The sequence below is a fragment of the Hippocampus zosterae genome, chromosome 14 (assembly GCF_025434085.1).
Source record: "Hippocampus zosterae strain Florida chromosome 14, ASM2543408v3, whole genome shotgun sequence".
NCBI lineage: Eukaryota > Metazoa > Chordata > Actinopteri > Syngnathiformes > Syngnathidae > Hippocampus > Hippocampus zosterae.
In genome coordinates, this window is record NC_067464.1 from 13884013 (window position 1) to 13901287 (window position 17275).

At 41.0% G+C, this 17275-nt stretch overlaps 1 protein-coding gene across 2 annotated transcripts; it reads left to right on the forward strand.

Moving 5' to 3' along the window:
• The first annotated feature begins 155 nt into the window (after positions 1–155).
• maco1b (macoilin 1b) lies at positions 156–11711 on the forward strand. Of its 2 annotated transcripts, none has more exons than XM_052086681.1 (11): positions 156–599; positions 2134–2275; positions 2809–2935; positions 3599–3722; positions 4367–4545; positions 5427–5976; positions 8722–8880; positions 9071–9253; positions 9355–9475; positions 9611–9785; positions 10279–11711. In XM_052086681.1, exons 1-11 carry the CDS (start codon positions 520–522, stop codon positions 10479–10481), a joined length of 2043 nt encoding a protein of 680 aa, XP_051942641.1. In that variant the 5' UTR covers positions 156–519; the 3' UTR covers positions 10482–11711. The 2 variants fall into 2 exon arrangements, with proteins under 2 accessions (XP_051942641.1, XP_051942642.1); XM_052086682.1 differs by having other exon boundaries at positions 5430–5976.
• The last annotated feature ends 5564 nt before the right edge of the window (positions 11712–17275 follow it).

Genomic DNA, 17275 nt, shown 5'->3' on the forward strand with positions numbered 1-17275 from the left:
ATACGTGTGCGTGTGTGTGGGTATATAATGACAATAATCAGTACAAACCACAAGAAAACATCTAAACAAACCCCGCCTTCGCGTGTATCTGATTGGCCAATGAGCAATACCCGATTTGTCCACAAACAATGTGATTGGTCTGCCGAGGAGACATTTCACACGCCACAGCTCTCTCGTCATGGCAGAGGGGAAGTGATCGAGGTTGCCTCGTAACATAAATGGCTCGTCTCAGTATCCGTCAAAGAGAGAGGCCTCGGTGAATAGATTGATTGGGTATTCCAAACGTCTGCCAACGCGATACACGTAAAATACAACGCGGCCAGGACACAGTGAGCCTGCGCTAAGAGCAAAAGAGGAGGTTCCTGAATAGAGTCCTTTATTTATTTCTTTGTTGCCAGTCGCGAAAATAATTCCAGCGACACATACTACAGCACTTAATTTATATTCGTTGCCCGTATACACTAGAAAACTGGATAAGATTACGGTGGCTGCTCGAAGGCCAAAGCCAAGTGGAGGAGGATGAAGCGGCGCAATGCGGACTGCAGCAAACTCCGACGGCCGGTAAAACGGAATCGAATCACCGAGGGCATATACGGCAGGTAACTTGCATGGAGGCTGACGAGTGCGTTGTCCTCGCGACAACAAATGAGACTACTCGTTAAAAATGACAACGGCGTGGGAGCTGTAAAACACGGACGCTTCCTCACTGTTTATATTGATACAAATGCCGTGCTATTGCAAGCTAGCACGCTAGCCTGTTAACACGGCTAACTAGCTGCTATTGATAGCGCTGTGTACGTTGAGAGTCGGTTGCAGCGAGCCGTCGAGAACTAGCACGTACGGCTAGGCCACACAACAGCCTGTTTTGAACAACACAACAAACATGACTTGCGCGGTCACATGAATACATTTAATATAAACTGCAGTGGACGTTTTTGATAGGCCTTAATCGACACTGGCAATTTGTACGGCTCAGGCCAGATGACAGCTGTCGGCTGTACGTAAATCTTCGGCTTTGCGAAAGTATTTCATGATGCTAGAATCAAGGTTTGTATACTTTATGGCAACCCACAACACGGGGCAATACAATATATCGTATGCTAGCCAAACAAAAAATGCATGCATGTCACGCGTATGTTCAATTTTTGAATTAAAAGAACCTGGAAATTCATTGGTTGATCTTCACAGCCACACCTGACAGGTTCAACCTCTGTGGACTTTCTGTAAATGAAGTGAACCAAATGCTAAAGGGCATCTTAAGGCGTTGAAATATTGATAAGGTACGCCGCACTACTTCAAATCACACTTCTGGGTTACACAGCCAGGACTTTGCATATTTAACTTTTGAAACTATGAAAGAAACAGGAACGTACAGCATTTCACTACGCTCGCTTTGTGAATCTCAAGGCCAACCATATAGTCATATCAAAGCGCGCAGTAATATCATGTAAAAGTGCAGAAGTGGAACTTTTCCAGGACCTTTACATATGATGTAAGGATTCACATATTATTTATAAAAGCCTCATTACATTTTATAAGCTACTTAGACTCAATGCAGCAAACACAAACAGCAGCAATAAGCTCTCCTATAGAGCCTACTCTGTATTTCTCCCATGCACATTCATAACTACAACTAGTGCAATTTCGATATTCCATCAATGGTCACCAACCTGCTGTTCGCTGGACTACATGAGTACCCTGTGGGTCTGTTCTAAAAATAGTTCACCAGTGATGGAACATTGTGATTTCTTAGCCATGATGCAGTTGTGGTCATTTGAAGATTGTAAATCCTTGCAGAGATTTTTTGAAATAAAATGTCTTCATCTTGACATTTAACAGTTCCTACCTTGCAAAAATATCATTTAATTATTGTAATGAATCATTAACATGGGAACTGTCTTTACTTAGGTGAGTATCAGTTGTTATTAATAACAATTCAATGTAATTTGAAGAAATGTGTTGCAGAAGTATGTATCAAACTAGGTCTTCACATTAATCAGTTTCTAAGAAGTGGGGCTTAATTTTAGAAAAAAAATGATGACCTTTTCTGTATATGATCGCTATCGTATAGTCAGTCATCAAAAGTGTTTATCCAGTGTGGAATTACATTCTGTAATATCTCCATTTTTGCAGCACTTTCCTGTACCTGAAGTTCCTAGTGGTGTGGGCGTTGGTGCTACTGGCTGACTTTGTTTTGGAGTTTAGATTTGAGTACCTCTGGCCATTCTGGCTCTTCCTCCGGAGTGTGTACGACTCGTTTAGATACCAGGGGCTGGTGAGTGGATATTTATGAAACCTTTGTACAGCTTGATGTTGTAAATACTCAACTTAGCTTTCAAAATGTGTCATTCAAAACCATATTTGAAAGACAAGTATGATGATCTGCAGAATTGTCAAGGGCAACACCTCATGTTCCCTCTTTCCTGGCTTATAAACAGCCTTGATACTGTTATGTGCTACAAGTGACACAATGACAGCAAATAAGTGTAACAGACATGTAGTTTTCTCATTGGGCAAGAAGCTGCTAATTAGGTGAGAAGACCAAAGAACTTCTGAGACAGACCAATCAAAAGTCTTGCCAATTTCAACTATATTACAATTTAAAGCAAGTAATATTTGTACTCTCCTGTTCTCAAAGTTACTTCCTTGTATAGGTTTAGTGTTTAGTTCCAAAATGCAGAAAATACAGTACCCACATTTTGTGGGTATTTTCTCCTCAGGGCTATTTTGGAGACCAGCATTAAGGTTTTTTTTTTGTTTTTTGGGGCCACATGGAATATATTCTAACCGCCTTTACTCTCCGAACAGGCCTTCTCAGTATTCTTTGTGTTTGTGGCACTTACTTCGGACTTCATTTGCCTCCTATTCATCCCAGTGCAATGGCTCTTCTTTGCTGCCAGTACTTATGTGTGGGTGCAGTATGTCTGGCACACAGGTAACACTCTCCTGTTTTCATGTTTATATTTCGTACATGCTGCAAATGGCCATTCGGCTTATCAAACACCGATGGATGTCCTATCCTAATGGGCTTTGGTTACTTTTTTGGATCTCATCTATCTGAACTCCATCTACATACTTCCTAGACATTTGACAAAAATGTCATTTACAATATGGATACAATACGTGTAAACAGGTGTTTAAAAATGTTCAAAATGTTTGTTTATTTTTTACTTTATCTGATATATTATGATTAATATAATAATTTGTTTGAGTTAAAACAAATTAAAATAATTTGAAGTTGTTTTCCTGTGAGGTATTATTGTACTGCTTTTTACTGATGCTGTAAGTTTTTGCCATTGTGTCATTGCAGTCCTGTTATCGTGGCACTTTATGCAAGTATAGTATCCAAGTCACAATTTTAGTATTGCTACATTATAAACTATGAATTGAAGTCTACCAACAGGCCAATATGAAGCTTTTGTTTCCCCAGAAAAATTGTACCCTTTGCAATTTGAATAATGCATTCCACTACATTGCAAGGTCGATCGGAATTTGATTAATTTTTCACCCCCTATATACAGTATGGCAAGATTTAAACTTATCTCCGGTGTTAATGTTTGATGGGTGTACATAATATCTTGACTGTTCTTGTCATCAGAGAGAGGAGTCTGTCTACCCACTGTGTCACTATGGATACTCTTCGTGTACATAGAGGCGGCTATCAGATTCAAAGACCTGAAGAACTTCCATGTAGACTTGTGCCGCCCATTTGCTGCACACTGGTGAGCCACTCTTCTATATTAACTTGTTTTTGTTGTTCAACACCCATGATCTTAATCTACAAAAGTGTTTGTTCTTTTCCAAATGTGAATACCCAATGCTTCTTTGAGACCTGCTTTGTCACATGGTCCGTTACATTTTAGGCCACAGGTCCTTTGCTAATTTTCACCCAAAATTACTGCTTTGAAAGTTCTGAAAGAAATATCCTCAAGGTGTATAAGGTGTATGCTTGCTTACATTTTTGTATTAGTGTTTGTCTCAATCCCTTCCTTTATTGATCCAATGCACATATTTTACATTTGGAAAAAACAGTCTCAAAGCACACCACCAAACGAAATGTCACAAAAACTGGATACCCATGTTCATTGTCGTCTCAGGGACATTGTGGTTGTCGCCATACATTGCTGACACAAATACATTAACAAACATTTTTGGTAAATTGTCCATATGTAGCATATGTTAATGTTTTGGTCAGAAGGTTTCTTGTGCCTTTTGTAGCATTGGCTATCCAGTGCTAACACTGGATAGAACCTTTCCACTTCTCAACGGTTGTCATGTGACTGTTTTATTTAGGACTCATTTTTAAAAATCAGAATGACACTAAAGAAGTTAATTAACTGAGTTGTATTTCTTGTGCCTTTTGTAGCATTGGCTATCCAGTGGTGACACTGGGCTTTGGCTTTAAGAGCTATGTCAGCTATAAGATGCGCCTCCGGAAGCAGAAAGAGGTGCAGAAGGAGAATGAGTTTTACATGCAGCTCCTTCAGCAGGCTCTGCCTCCAGAGCAACAGATGCTTCAAAGGCAAGAACGAGAAGCAGAAGAAGGTAAGATTGAAGCTTGCATACTATACTGTAAAAAAGAATATATCTTCCATGCTTTCTGTATGCATCAAAACAGATCTCTTCAACTTCACATGTAACTATTACAATACAATACAATGCATGCTGATTTATATAGCGCTTTCACAGCAGCGGCAGCGGTAACAAAGCGCTTTTTGTACAATAAAAGTGGCAAGAAAAGGAATGTGAACCTTTTGGAATTTTATGGGTTTTTTTTTTAAATAAATTTGATCTGCTCCTAAGTAAGGCTACGTTCACAAATTCAGATTATTACTGTATTATTATTATTTGCCCATATGTGACACGTCGTAGTAATTTAATCCCACTTGAAAAAAATCACAAGGTAGACATTTGTGGTATAGGAAAAATTCAGCAACACAGATGCTTAATTATTGACACGTTAATGAGGTGACACTATCTTTAGTCGACATTTCCATGAAATTACACCTGTTGTGTTGGAGGAGGGAGACATCTAAAGCAGGCTGGGTAAGGGCTTTTGAGAACCGGACTTGTGTACCCCTGACCTAGGGTATGTAAACCTATCAGCACAACTGTAAATTGAGTTTGGTCCCGTTTTAGATGGTCGTCAATAAAGATCCGATCACATTTGGGCAAATATATGAGAGAAATAAATAAAAATAGGAATAGGAAACATTTTTCCTTTCCATTGTATACATGTTTACACTTGCAAAAAACATTAAAAAGTTTTCCAAATGAATTTTATTTTCATATTTAACACATGGTATTTTCTTATTGGTTAACATATTAACACGACATCCCAAGTTCATTGGAAATTGTTCTGGAGTATGTGTAGATCTGACTGTGCTATTATGTCAGACTTCTCATTAATCAAGTTATTCTTATAGCAGCAGCAAAAGGAATATCTGAAGCGGACACGCCTCCAGTTTCACAGAACGGCGCCCCTGCCAATAAAAAGACCTCAGCGCCTTTGCCAGAGTTAGAGTACAGAGAAAAGGGAAAAGAGGGAAAAGGTGGTGGGGAGGCTAAAAAGCAGCACAACAGCAACAGCATCCTGCCATCATCAGTGGACTCTAAACTCCAAGAGATGGAGTATATGGAAAACCATGTGAACAGCAAGAGACTGACCACTGAACTCGGCAGCACAGAAAACTTGTTGCTTAAAGAGGACAATAATTCCTCCTGCTCATCCTCTTCCTCCTCCTGCTCCAAAAATTACAAAAACAGCAACGCTACAGCGCTCAACTCCTCTCCCCGTGGGCACAGTGCTACCAATGGCAGCCTGGCCTCCTCTACGCCATCCTCCTCTTCCACGGGGAAGAACGACAAGAAGCACAAATTGGCAGTGGGGAAGGGGACATCAAGTGGCTCCAACAGGGATCCTACCGACAACTGTATTCCCAACAATCAGCTGAGCAAGCCGGAAGCACTTGTTAGGTAAGCACATACGCTTGCGCATGATGTACAGAAGGGGAAATGGTTTGATCCCTTACTGAGAAGAAAAAGCATTGCAAAGTTATAAACTCATGTGTTTGGTCGAGGGAAATAAGTCTGCAAATTGATTCCCTGCCAGCCAGCTATATTTCCGACTTCCACCTTTTTAGGAATGCAAATGAGTGCTGCGCCCCAAGAAAGTTTTTCCCACCTGGTTATGCCTCTAAAAGAAATGAACATAGTTCGTTGCACACTCACAGTTCTCAAAGTATGCCAAGGAGAAGGCTGGAATGGGCTTTAAGCTGTAGCAGGGGGATCACCAAGGGCTGGACATCGGGGTTGAACAAAAAATATTTTATTGATCAGAGTCTGAAAGACGTTTTGTGCATAATATGTCACGACAGGCTTGTAAATAATGCAATCGAGCAATCAAAACTGCGTCAGCACATGGAGCATAAGCTTTATGGCCCAAGCCCCCTGCATTAAAAGATTTTGTAGTTTTGGGGAGGGCAGCGTGGTGGTGGTGGGGAGGGGGGCACACTAACACAAAATGGGATCACAGGATGATCAGGAGAAAAATGAGAGTTCATCCCAGAATCACCTGGGAAGACCTTGCTATCTCAATCCAGTATGGATAGTTGTCACCAAAAACAGCAGCATTCACTTGGTGTTCCCCTCTTCAAGAAGGCTCGTGTACTGGTCTGATTTTTGCAAATCTGAATTGATTTAGAACATTGAATGTCGTCAGAGATTAGACCACAGGTGCACACTTCGGCGTCAACTTGATTCTTTGTACAGAGAAATGCTATGATCTGAAGCCCATCAGAAAGATGAGTCGTGGCTTGGTCTGCCTGTAGGACAGATCAAAAACAACAGAGGAACATTAATCCATAATCTGATAGAAAATCGGTGGAGGGAGCTGATGTTTTAAGTTGCTAAGCGACAGCTGTTCGACTATCAACCCTGAGATGATTGCAAACCTTTAAAAATAAAAACAAAAAAAAACTTTGGGATTGAAATGACCGAACTGCTTGTTTGCTAACAGGGCTTCACCACCAAGTGCAAAGTCATATTCTGCTTGCGCTTTGAAGACTATATTCCCCAGTCAAAAAATAAATATATATACACATACCACCTTTGTTTCTCTCTCTCTGTCTCTCTGTCTCTCTGTCTCTCTGTCTCTGTGTGTGTGTGTGCACTACTCAGCTGGTAATATTTGGTTTTCAGGTGAATTTTAGGACGAACATTAAATGCATTCAAACCTTTTCAGATGAACTCACTGTGGCCTTCTCTAAGCTTTTGAATGTGCATGTCCAAACTGTTAAATGTATTAGTACTTTTTGCACAAGTTGCTGGTCTTTAATGAGGATCTTAATGGCAAAATTCACAGCAGTCGTTTGATCCTTGAATCGACCCAATAAATATCCAGGTTCAGTTAAAGCTGGTGTTTAAACGGTCGGTCCTCTTTATCATGCTGTTCACATTTTGACATCATGAGTCCAAGACCACACCGAACGATGGATCAACAGTACCTTGCCATTTTGATCCTTCAAACAAGATGTTCTCAGATGGAAGTGACCACTGAGCATAGTGTCAGAGCGTGTCATCAGCAGGTTGCAACAGAGTTACAGAGAGTCTGGAAAAGTCACAGAAAGATGTAGAAGTAGACATCTTTTGTCCACGTCCCATGCAAATGACCGCTACATTGTGAACATTGCCCTGAGAAACCGAGTGAATGCCACTCAACTCCAGGCACGTTCAAGGGAGATGAGGGGCACCCAAGTGTCACCTCAGACCATTCAAAACCATTTACATTGACGTGGTATGCATGCCAGACAACCTGCAAGGGTACCTCACCACACCACCAGGCACATCGTCTTGCATGGTTCAGGGAGCATTTACGCTGGACGAGGTCCCAGTGGGCCTCAGTGCTGTTCTCTGATGAAAGTCGATTTCACATTGAGCAGAAACGATGGCCGCCAATGCCGTTGGAGTCGTCAAGGAGAGCGTTACTCATCGGCCACCGTTTCACCAGACGATGTTTTGGTATTGGCAGTTTTACAATGTGGCAGATATATCTAGTCGGTACAGAACAGCCCTACACTTTGTGAATGCTTCAGTGACAAGCCCACACGACCGAAATAACATTACTTATCCAGTGATTGTGCCCTTTCATGAAAAACACGGGCCTAATTCAATCTTTTGGACGACAATGCTCCAGCTTTGATGAGCTGGTTGCGTCATCGGGGAACGGCTGTTGGAGACTGGTGTACCTCAAATGGAATGCACTTTCTCCAGACCTGAATCCTATTGAAAACGTATCAACTGAGGCTTAGAGGCTCGAAACGCTCCACCAGAGACCTCAATAAACTGGGGGCTGCTCTTCAAAGATTTCTGAGCAGCATGAAACAATGTTGTCAAGCTGTAATTGATGCTCGAGGGCACATGAGTTATTGAGACGTTTTGTTGTATACCCACCATTGTTGTAAACTTCTGTTTCAATGTATTGAGATGAGGAAATCACCCGTAAATCCTTCTACTGAAATGTCCTACTTTCATACGATACATCACTTAGCGTGAACTTTTTACATTTTCTATAAAGTTCACCTGAAAGCCACTACCTTTTTCTGAGTTGTGTGTGTACTCTATGTACAGGTATGTGTGTACTGTATTTTTGTAACTGCAACTGTGGCCTGTGAATGGGTCAATATTTGTCTGCAAGTCTGTTCACGCTCTCGTTTGGGACAGATTGGAGCAAGATGTTAAGAAGTTGAAGGCAGACCTGCAGGCAAGCCGGCAGATGGAACAAGACCTGCGAAGCCAGATTGGCTCACTTGGCAGTGCTGAGCGTTCAATACGTACTGAGCTGGGTCAACTCCGCCAGGAGAACGAACTGCTGCAGAACAAGTGAGTGGCTTAAGTCATTCAGTCGGTCCCAAGAAGGTCAGGCTTGCACCAGTTTGGTTTTCAGGTGATTACTTGAATGCACATACATAACGATCATCAGTAAGTGGAAAAACCGCTCACATGCTTGATTTTTTTTTGTTTTTTTAAAATCAATTCAAATACATATTTCCCTGTGTGCGTGGAATTGTAGGCTCCATAATGCTGTGCAGGCAAAGCAAAAGGATAAGCAGGCTGTGGGTCAACTGGAGAAGAGGCTGAAAGCTGAACAGGAAGCTCGTACCACTGCTGAGAAACAGCTCGCAGACGAAAAGAAGCGCAAAAAGCTCGAGGAGGCCACGGCAGCTAGGGCAGTAGCTCTAGCTGCTGCTTCCAGGTAGCAAAGCATCCAAATTATTCTTTTCTGAGCATCGAGGTTCTTAAAGTATTTGTTCACTGTCATTTGTTGGGGTAAAATGAAGTCTTCCTGCTTTTCAGAGGAGAATGCACAGACACGCTGCGACGGCGGATCACAGAATTAGAGAGTGACTGTAAGAAACTAACCTTGGACAACAAGCTTAAGGAAGACCAGATCCGAGAGCTTGACTTGAAGGTCCAGGTAATCCGTTTTTTGTTTTGTTTTGGTAATTGATGTCATTACTACACCATCTGGGCAACCTTAAATTCCACTGTCCTATGAGCTGCAGTAAATGGATGTTGCCCTCAACCTGATTGAACATCTCCGACCTTTCAGGAACTTCATAAATACAAGGAGAATGAAAAAGACACAGAAGTGCTGATGTCAGCTCTGTCAGCCATGCAAGACAAGACCCAACACTTGGAGAATAGCCTTAGTGCAGAGACCAGGATCAAACTGGACCTCTTCTCTGCACTGGGAGATGCCAAGAGACAGCAGGAAATCGTGCAAGGTGTGTAGTTTGGAGGACTCCGGTGCTAGCATTACTAACATCACAAATCGCACATTCTTTGGTCTCAATTTGAACATAATGATGTGATTGATGACAAAAATGACTTGAAATCCAATATGACTTCAAACAAATGCCTTTCAAGACTGAAAACTAGCTGAAAGAATTTGGCAGACGTGATTACTTTGAGGATAGTAGTGATGCCTCCTTAAAGAATTTATGGTCGCTGACCCATTAGGACTGCTTTCATGCAATTTTCTGACCTAATTTGCTATCAAATGCAGCCTCTACTTCCTTAATATTGTGAAACTAGCTCTTTACACACAGGCCATCTAAAGTCACCTTTTGAAGAGCTTGATGTGCTCGGTACCCATGAAGGATGGGGTGTTTTCATTCAATTCAGGAATTTGTCGCTTTCCAGAGTTGTATCATAGGAGTCGCTGTTGGCAAATGCTTGTTTATGGGCTAACTGTTCACTATTAATGTCTGTCCTCAGGTCAGATTCTTCAGAAAGATCAAGAAATAAAAGATCTTAAGCAAAAGATAGCCGAAGTGATGGCTGTCATGCCCAGCATCTCATACACAACCGACACCAGCAGCATGACCCCGGTGGCCCCCCACTACTCCTCCAAGTTCATGGACACCAACCCCTCTGGCTTGGACCCCAATGCCTCAGTTTACCAGCCACTGAAAAAGTGACCGCTTTGTTCTTTCGCTCCCCCCGCATTCTCTCTCTCTTTTTTGTTTTTGTTTTTTGTAGTTTTTTTGTCCCACCCCCGACCTCCCGGCCCATCACCTTTCAATCTGCTCGGCATGTCTGCAGCTGAGAATGTTTTTCTTGGGTCTTTTTTTTCCCCCCTCCCTGCCAGGTCAGAAGGATGTTGTATTGTGTGTAGTTCAAACAAAAGATGGAAAAAAATTAAAGCAGACACCACATCACCTTAAAAGTCCCAGTTTTTTTTTCTCATTGGTGTTTAGTGAAACCTCACAGATTCAGAGATGTATATCTAGGGTTCATCTCCTGGCCATTAATAAAGTGCAATTTGGCCCCAGCCCATAATATATTTAAAATTTAGTAGTAGAGCAGCAACTGATGATTATTTTAATAATCGATTTTTCAAAAATTTTATTGATGAATTTGATGGAAAAGAACATTTCAGTTTCCATTCCTTTATTTGGAAAAAAAAAATCATTATTTCAAATTGACAGAAGCATAAATTCTGATTCAGTTACTGGTTTTGTCTGTAATGTATCAGAAAATCGGCCAAAATGTTGATCATTGTTTTCCAAAGTGAAAACAAGTCTTATTTTGATTGAACACAAAGATAATCAGTCTGCTTCCATGAGGACAACAGAATCTGAGAATTCTTACTGTTGAAAAGCTGAAATTCTTAGTCTATTGACAATTTTAAATTAAAAACTGTAAACGATTTGATTATCAAAGATAATTAATTTGGTAATCAATTGGTTTTTGATTAATCCTTGCATCTCTATATATGAGTATGGGACGGAATTCCCATCCAATGGACCACAAAGTGTACCCCATGGATTTATTTAAACTCAAAGTCGCAAGAAAAATCAGGGGAATTCGGTGTAACATTAGCACAGATCCATATTTACTATTTTAAGCCACATTCCGACTCCAAATAAGCAGTGATCTATGCTGCTTTGGCGTTTGGTGGCAAATTGTTTTTAAGATGTGTGAGGTTCAAGGTGGAAGTGTGCGAAAACTCTACATGAAAGAAGGTGACTCTCTAAAATAAAGACAAGCTCCTCCTCCTCCATCTCAATTTAGAACGAGGCAAAATCAAAATTTTGAAAGCACTTCAAGTTACGACTACAGTGGCAAGAATGAGAAGTTGAACACAGGCTATGAACTAGCCCAATTGTCTACCGGGTTGTTTTCTGGACCTTGTGTTACCAGAATCTGTCGTGAACACTTGAAGGAAGTCTGTCTCTTCTACTGAAGTCACAATTTCAATTTATAAAGAAACAAGTCCTGGTTATCCCAATCAGTGTTTTGACAAGTCGGTCTGTTGCACATTGGTTTTGGCCCCATCACAAATATCTACCGGTACTTCCTTAACTCCATCAGTTACTGCTTTCCGCTTTTTCTTTTTCAGCTTCCGATTCTTGCACTGTGGAAAACTCATTTGAAAGGGAAACCCCCAAAATGGACGAGCGCAAAAGAGCTTTGAAATGCCAAATCTTAATAAATTGCACTTAGAATATCAATTTAATTTGTCCTCCCTCCTCTTCATTTTACGTGCCAAGAATGCATTTCCAATTTCTCTCGTCTGCATTCAAGAATGTATTGCAAATACATTGTCTGACATGTTTTGTCAAAAAATCGCATTGAATACGTTTGTTGTGCTGGGAGTTAGGAGTGGTGACTTGCTTGCAATAGACTGGATAGTTTCCAGCAAAGGGAATCGAACGTCTCATTTCTTTTCGTGAATTTTAGCAGTATTTGCAATTGGGATTCAAAGCCGAATTCTGAACTACACATTCAGTTTTACCTGCAGCGAGCAAATGAGTCTGATAAAGTTTCACCATCATTTAAAATGGTTATTGTTGTGTATGTGGTTTTTACTTTCAGTAGATGGAAGAGTTTTTTTTTTTTTTTTTTTTTTTTGTTTTTGGGCTTGATTGCTGTCATTGGATCTTGGAAAGAAAAGTGATGTCAATATAAGTCTAGACAATTATTGGTCAATTGATTGTTGAAAGAATAGCAAAGTGTGTGTGTGTCTGTGTGTGTGGGAGGGGGGGGGGGGGTTGTTTTTGTTTTGTTTTCTATGCCCAGTCCCTCCTCTCCCCCACGTCTGACCTTGGCTGCTCTCTCGCTCTGTGAGGTTTACAAGGAATAAATGTTTTTTTTCTTGCAGATTGATGGTCTCTAATTTTTGATTTCCTTATAATGGAGGCGGGTGTTTTAAGATGTGTCATCAATGTGCAATTTGTAAACCATGTGTTCGTTTTGACCCTGGCCACAGTATTGAGTCTTTTGATTGGAAAGGATGAAGTTGTTAAGATTTAATTGTAGAATAAAATAAAAACAACACACACACACTTTATGTATGCAGAGAGAGAGAGAAAATTGCATTTAAGATTTAGGATATGCCTGAAATGAGTAAGTATGGAGCGTTTGACTGGTTAGCACATGTGCCTCACAGTGCAGAGGTGCAGGGTTCAATTCCGGCCACAGCCTTCTTCTGTGGAGTTTGCATGTTCTTCCCGTGGGTGTGTGGGTATGCTCTGGGTGGGTATTCTCTGGGCCCTCCGGTTTCCTCCCACATTCCACAAACATGCATGGTTGGTTAATTGATCACTAAATTGCCCGATGGTGTAATTGTGAGTGTGAATGTTTGTTTATGTATGTGTGCCCTGCAATTGGCTGGCAACCAGCTCTTGGTGTTACCCCGCCTACTGCACGAAGACAGCTGGGATAGGCTCCAGCATCCCCGCCACCCTCGTGAGGATGAAGCGGTTCAGAGAATTGATGGATGGGATTTGCAACTATCTCTCAACCAATTTTGCCACTTGTATGAGTAATTAACAACCAAAATATACCAATGCACCCACAAAATCGCAAAAGTGAAATTTATCCAGTGTTTAATCGTCTATAATTTGGGTTTTAAATCTGCCAATGCAATTTGATACCGTGTAATTACATAGCACAGCCACATGGAGGCCCTATATACAACACGTCTTAACACAGGCCTTTCACACACTCGAAAAACGAGAACAAAAAACCAACCTGCAAGAGCAAATCACAAAAACGAAATTAGAAAACGACATTTTGCAAATCACGTTCCCAACACTGGTAACCTGCCGAAAGATTGAAACTCACAAGTGCCGCATACTTTTAGATCCGATTACCCAATTGATTCATTAGGATGCGACAAGGAAACACAATGCCAATGCATAAAAGAAACCTTACTCAGCATTATCACATGCCAAGTTCCCCAAATGATAAAATTATACAGTGTTGGACCGAAAAATAATGAATGTAAAAAGTGCGTCATTCTGATGCGAAACGATGACAGTCAGCTCCATAAATAAGGGGACACGGACACATTTCTCATCTTATTTGCTATAAACACTACCACGGCGGATTTGAACGAAAAAGCGCATAATGTATAACTGCAGACTTTAATCTTTAATTTGGGATTATTTATAACCACATCAGATAAACGGTGCAGGAATTGCTTACCCCCATTCCTATAAAGGCCAATATTATCTGCTCATATTCAGCCAAATGCATCAGAACGTATCATAAGGTGCTTCACAGTGCTGATGGACAATGACCATGAATGAGGGTTTTTGTTGTTGTTTTTTTTTAGGTCAAGACATGGAATGTTGTGCAATGGCAAAATGCTGACCTGAATCTGATTGAGCATTCACTTCACTTGCTGAAGACAAAACAGCAGGGAAAAAGCTCCAAGAACATACAGGAACTGAGGACAGTTGCAGTTGAGGCCTGGGGGAGCACCGTCAGATATTAAATTCAGTGTCTGGTGATGTCTACAGACTTCAGGCTATACGTGACTACAAAGGATTTGCAGCCTAGTGAAAATTGGATTCATGATTATTCATTTGTATCCTTACTTTTGGTCCCTTAGAGAGTGGGATACATCAGCTGTATGATTCCTCTACCGTTCACCTGGTTTGGATGGAAATGAGTTGTTGTTTTTTGTTCGTTTGATTTCAAAGCCATTGTGGTGGTGTTTACATGTCCCAATATTTCTGGACCTTACCATACTTCCACTGGGAATATGCATGTTTTGTTCTAAATCCTCTGTATTTTCTGTGCGCTATTAATGCTATTCGTTCCAACTGGGCACTGCTGTGTTTGGCTGAGCCAAGCTTGTGGAATTAACCAGTTCTGAAAAGCCCCCAGTAAAAATACTCAGAAAATCCTTTTCCATATTTTTTTATTTTGTTTTCCTTGACCTAATAATCTCTTTGAACCACAAGTAATGGTCTTTGATTTTTCTTACCATCACATTAGTTAATATGGCGTGTATTTTTAAACTTTAAGCAGCTTCATCATCATGACCGTGCAGCTACAATCACTTTAAAAGCTTCACAACCAAATGGAATTTCTGTTGTCTTTGCTCTTACTTCCAACAAATACATTGATTCCCAAAACACATTTCAAAAGCCAAACAGTTATTCTCACTGTTAACAATTGTCTCTTTGATATTGTGCTGAATAGAGCCATTATTGTGTCACTGTTTGTCACTGCCACGAGAGCTTGAGAATAGATTGGGAGATGTTATGCAATACAATACTAGGCTATATGCCCCCAGGGACTATCAGCCTCTGTTTCTTTTGTCTCTGAGCTTGTCAGCCTCTCTAAAATCCAGTCTAGCTGGATTTTTCTTCGCCCTCTGCAGTGATTCATTCCCTGATTGTCAATGGTGGCAAGTAACTAATTACAAATAATTCCCTAGGCTACTTAATTGTATTTTTCCAGGTACCCTCTTTGAACTTTACCTGAGTATGTATATTAATGTAATTACCTGAACAATTATATTAATTTCACTTTTACAAATTCCATTTGAAAAGGAATATCTGTACTTTCTTGTTCTTGTTTTCTCCAAAAAAGGAAAGATACTTTTTAGAACCTCTGCAGATGACAACACCGATGTTAAAAAAGGGCTTGCATAGAAATCAACCGCTGTTGATACTGATTGAATAATGGATGGTGGACGGATGGATGGATGGATGGATTAATTTAGATCTTGAGGATTTATGAAATAAAGCTAACAGCAGAGACGTACAGTGAGGTTCATGACTGTAAAACCATTCGATAGTCAGATTAACACATGTATGAGCTACCCCCCGCCCCTCAGCCCCCCTGTATGCACACACACGCACGCGCACAAACATTTGGCCAAAAGGAGTCTCCAAATCTAGAAAAAGGGCATCAGCCTCTATAATTGCTTTCATTATTAAAAGAATACTCAGTAAAATTACTAACTGTTGTGAAAAACAATTACTGGTCTTTACAGAAATATTCTGTTCATTTTATAAAACATTTATATTCGGATGCTCAAATACTTGCAATGGAAACTGTTCAACCAGAGTTTAAAACATTAGTTCAAAATATTAGTTTCATAGTGCGATCTCATTTTAGTTGAAATTGAAAACATTTTATTATTTTACTGATACTTGGAGACAAAGTCCATGTACCTCTCCCTCAGGGCCAGAACAGAAACCTTTTGTTTTACAATAAAAGTACTCCTTTTTTTCCGTTTGAATTTCAAAAGTAACTCAGTTCAAACAGATGATTGTAAAGATATTCTTCCTTAATCAGTCCTGTTCCAAATGAATGTTTTGTGTGATCTTCCCACAGACGCTGCCATAGCTGGCCTAGTACCACACATTCTGGATCAAATCCTTTTCATCTAAAAGACTGAGAAGCTGCCGAAGATGCTTTCATTCGTTTCCCACCATTTGAGAGCTATGCAGTTTGATGAGATCGGCCTTTGAACTTTCAAAGTCAAAGGGTCAAGGCTGGCTAGCTAGTTGTCTGCGCTGAAGAAGAAATGCAGCAATGTGATCATGTGTGCTTCCGTAAACCACCTTAAGTCTAGCTGACTTAGCACGGAGAACCGAGAAGGAGAAGGACGTGCCCGTCCAGTAGTTGCTTCAGTTGTGTATACGTTTTGCTCCGCTGCAGAAACTGCCGTGTGAACGCAAGTGGGGCTGCACCGACGCTGGGCCGGTGCTGACACGCTCAGCGGCTTTGTACGTGTGAACGCTCCACACAATTTGCTGTGGTGCAAAATACATCGCAACAAAATACATCGGTGCCGCGCTGGAGCAAATGTGTGCCGTGTGAACACCCCTAATGTGTGGAGAGTGGAGGCAAAACTAAATATTCTGTAATAAACACAAATTCTTTAGCCCGACGATGAAAAATCAGAGTGCATATTAATGCCTGAATGGAGATTTGAAGAGAGACAGAACAGGCACATGCCAACAGCCTCATCTGTAGTAGTGCAGCCATTTTACAAAATGAAAGCTGACGCATACTTTCATACAAATTCTTGGCTCAAGTGGAGGGTCTGAAACCACAGTTCAGCAGTTCTCAAACCTTTTACACAAAATCTACCCCCAAATGCTTTCCAAGTACCACCATCATGACCAACATTAAAATACAGTGGTGTAGTAGGTCTAAGTGTTCATAAAAATAGGCAGAGCTGTTATTCCCAATTATTATCCATCCATCCATCCATCCATCCATCCATTCATTTTCCGAACCGCTTGACCCTGCCGGAGCCTATCCCAGCCGTCTTCGGGCAGTAGGCGGGGGACACACTGAATCAGTTGCCAGCCAATCGCAGGGCACACAGAGACGAACAACCATCCACGCCCACACTCACACCGAGGGACAATTTAAAGCGCCCAATCAGCCTGCCATGCATGTTTTTTTTGGAATGTGGGAGGAAACCGGAGCACCCGGAGAAAACCCACGCAGGCCC

Bases quoted from the DNA above. Each gene is read 5' to 3' on its own strand.
- maco1b (XM_052086681.1), top strand. From the start codon at position 520: ATGAAGCGGCGCAATGCGGACTGCAGCAAACTCCGACGGCCGGTAAAA. The intron at 4,546-5,426 runs GTAAGATTGAAG...TTATTCTTATAG, and splicing joins AGAACGAGAAGCAGAAGAAG to CAGCAGCAAAAGGAATATCT. The intron at 9,254-9,354 runs GTAGCAAAGCAT...CCTGCTTTTCAG, and splicing joins GCTCTAGCTGCTGCTTCCAG to AGGAGAATGCACAGACACGC.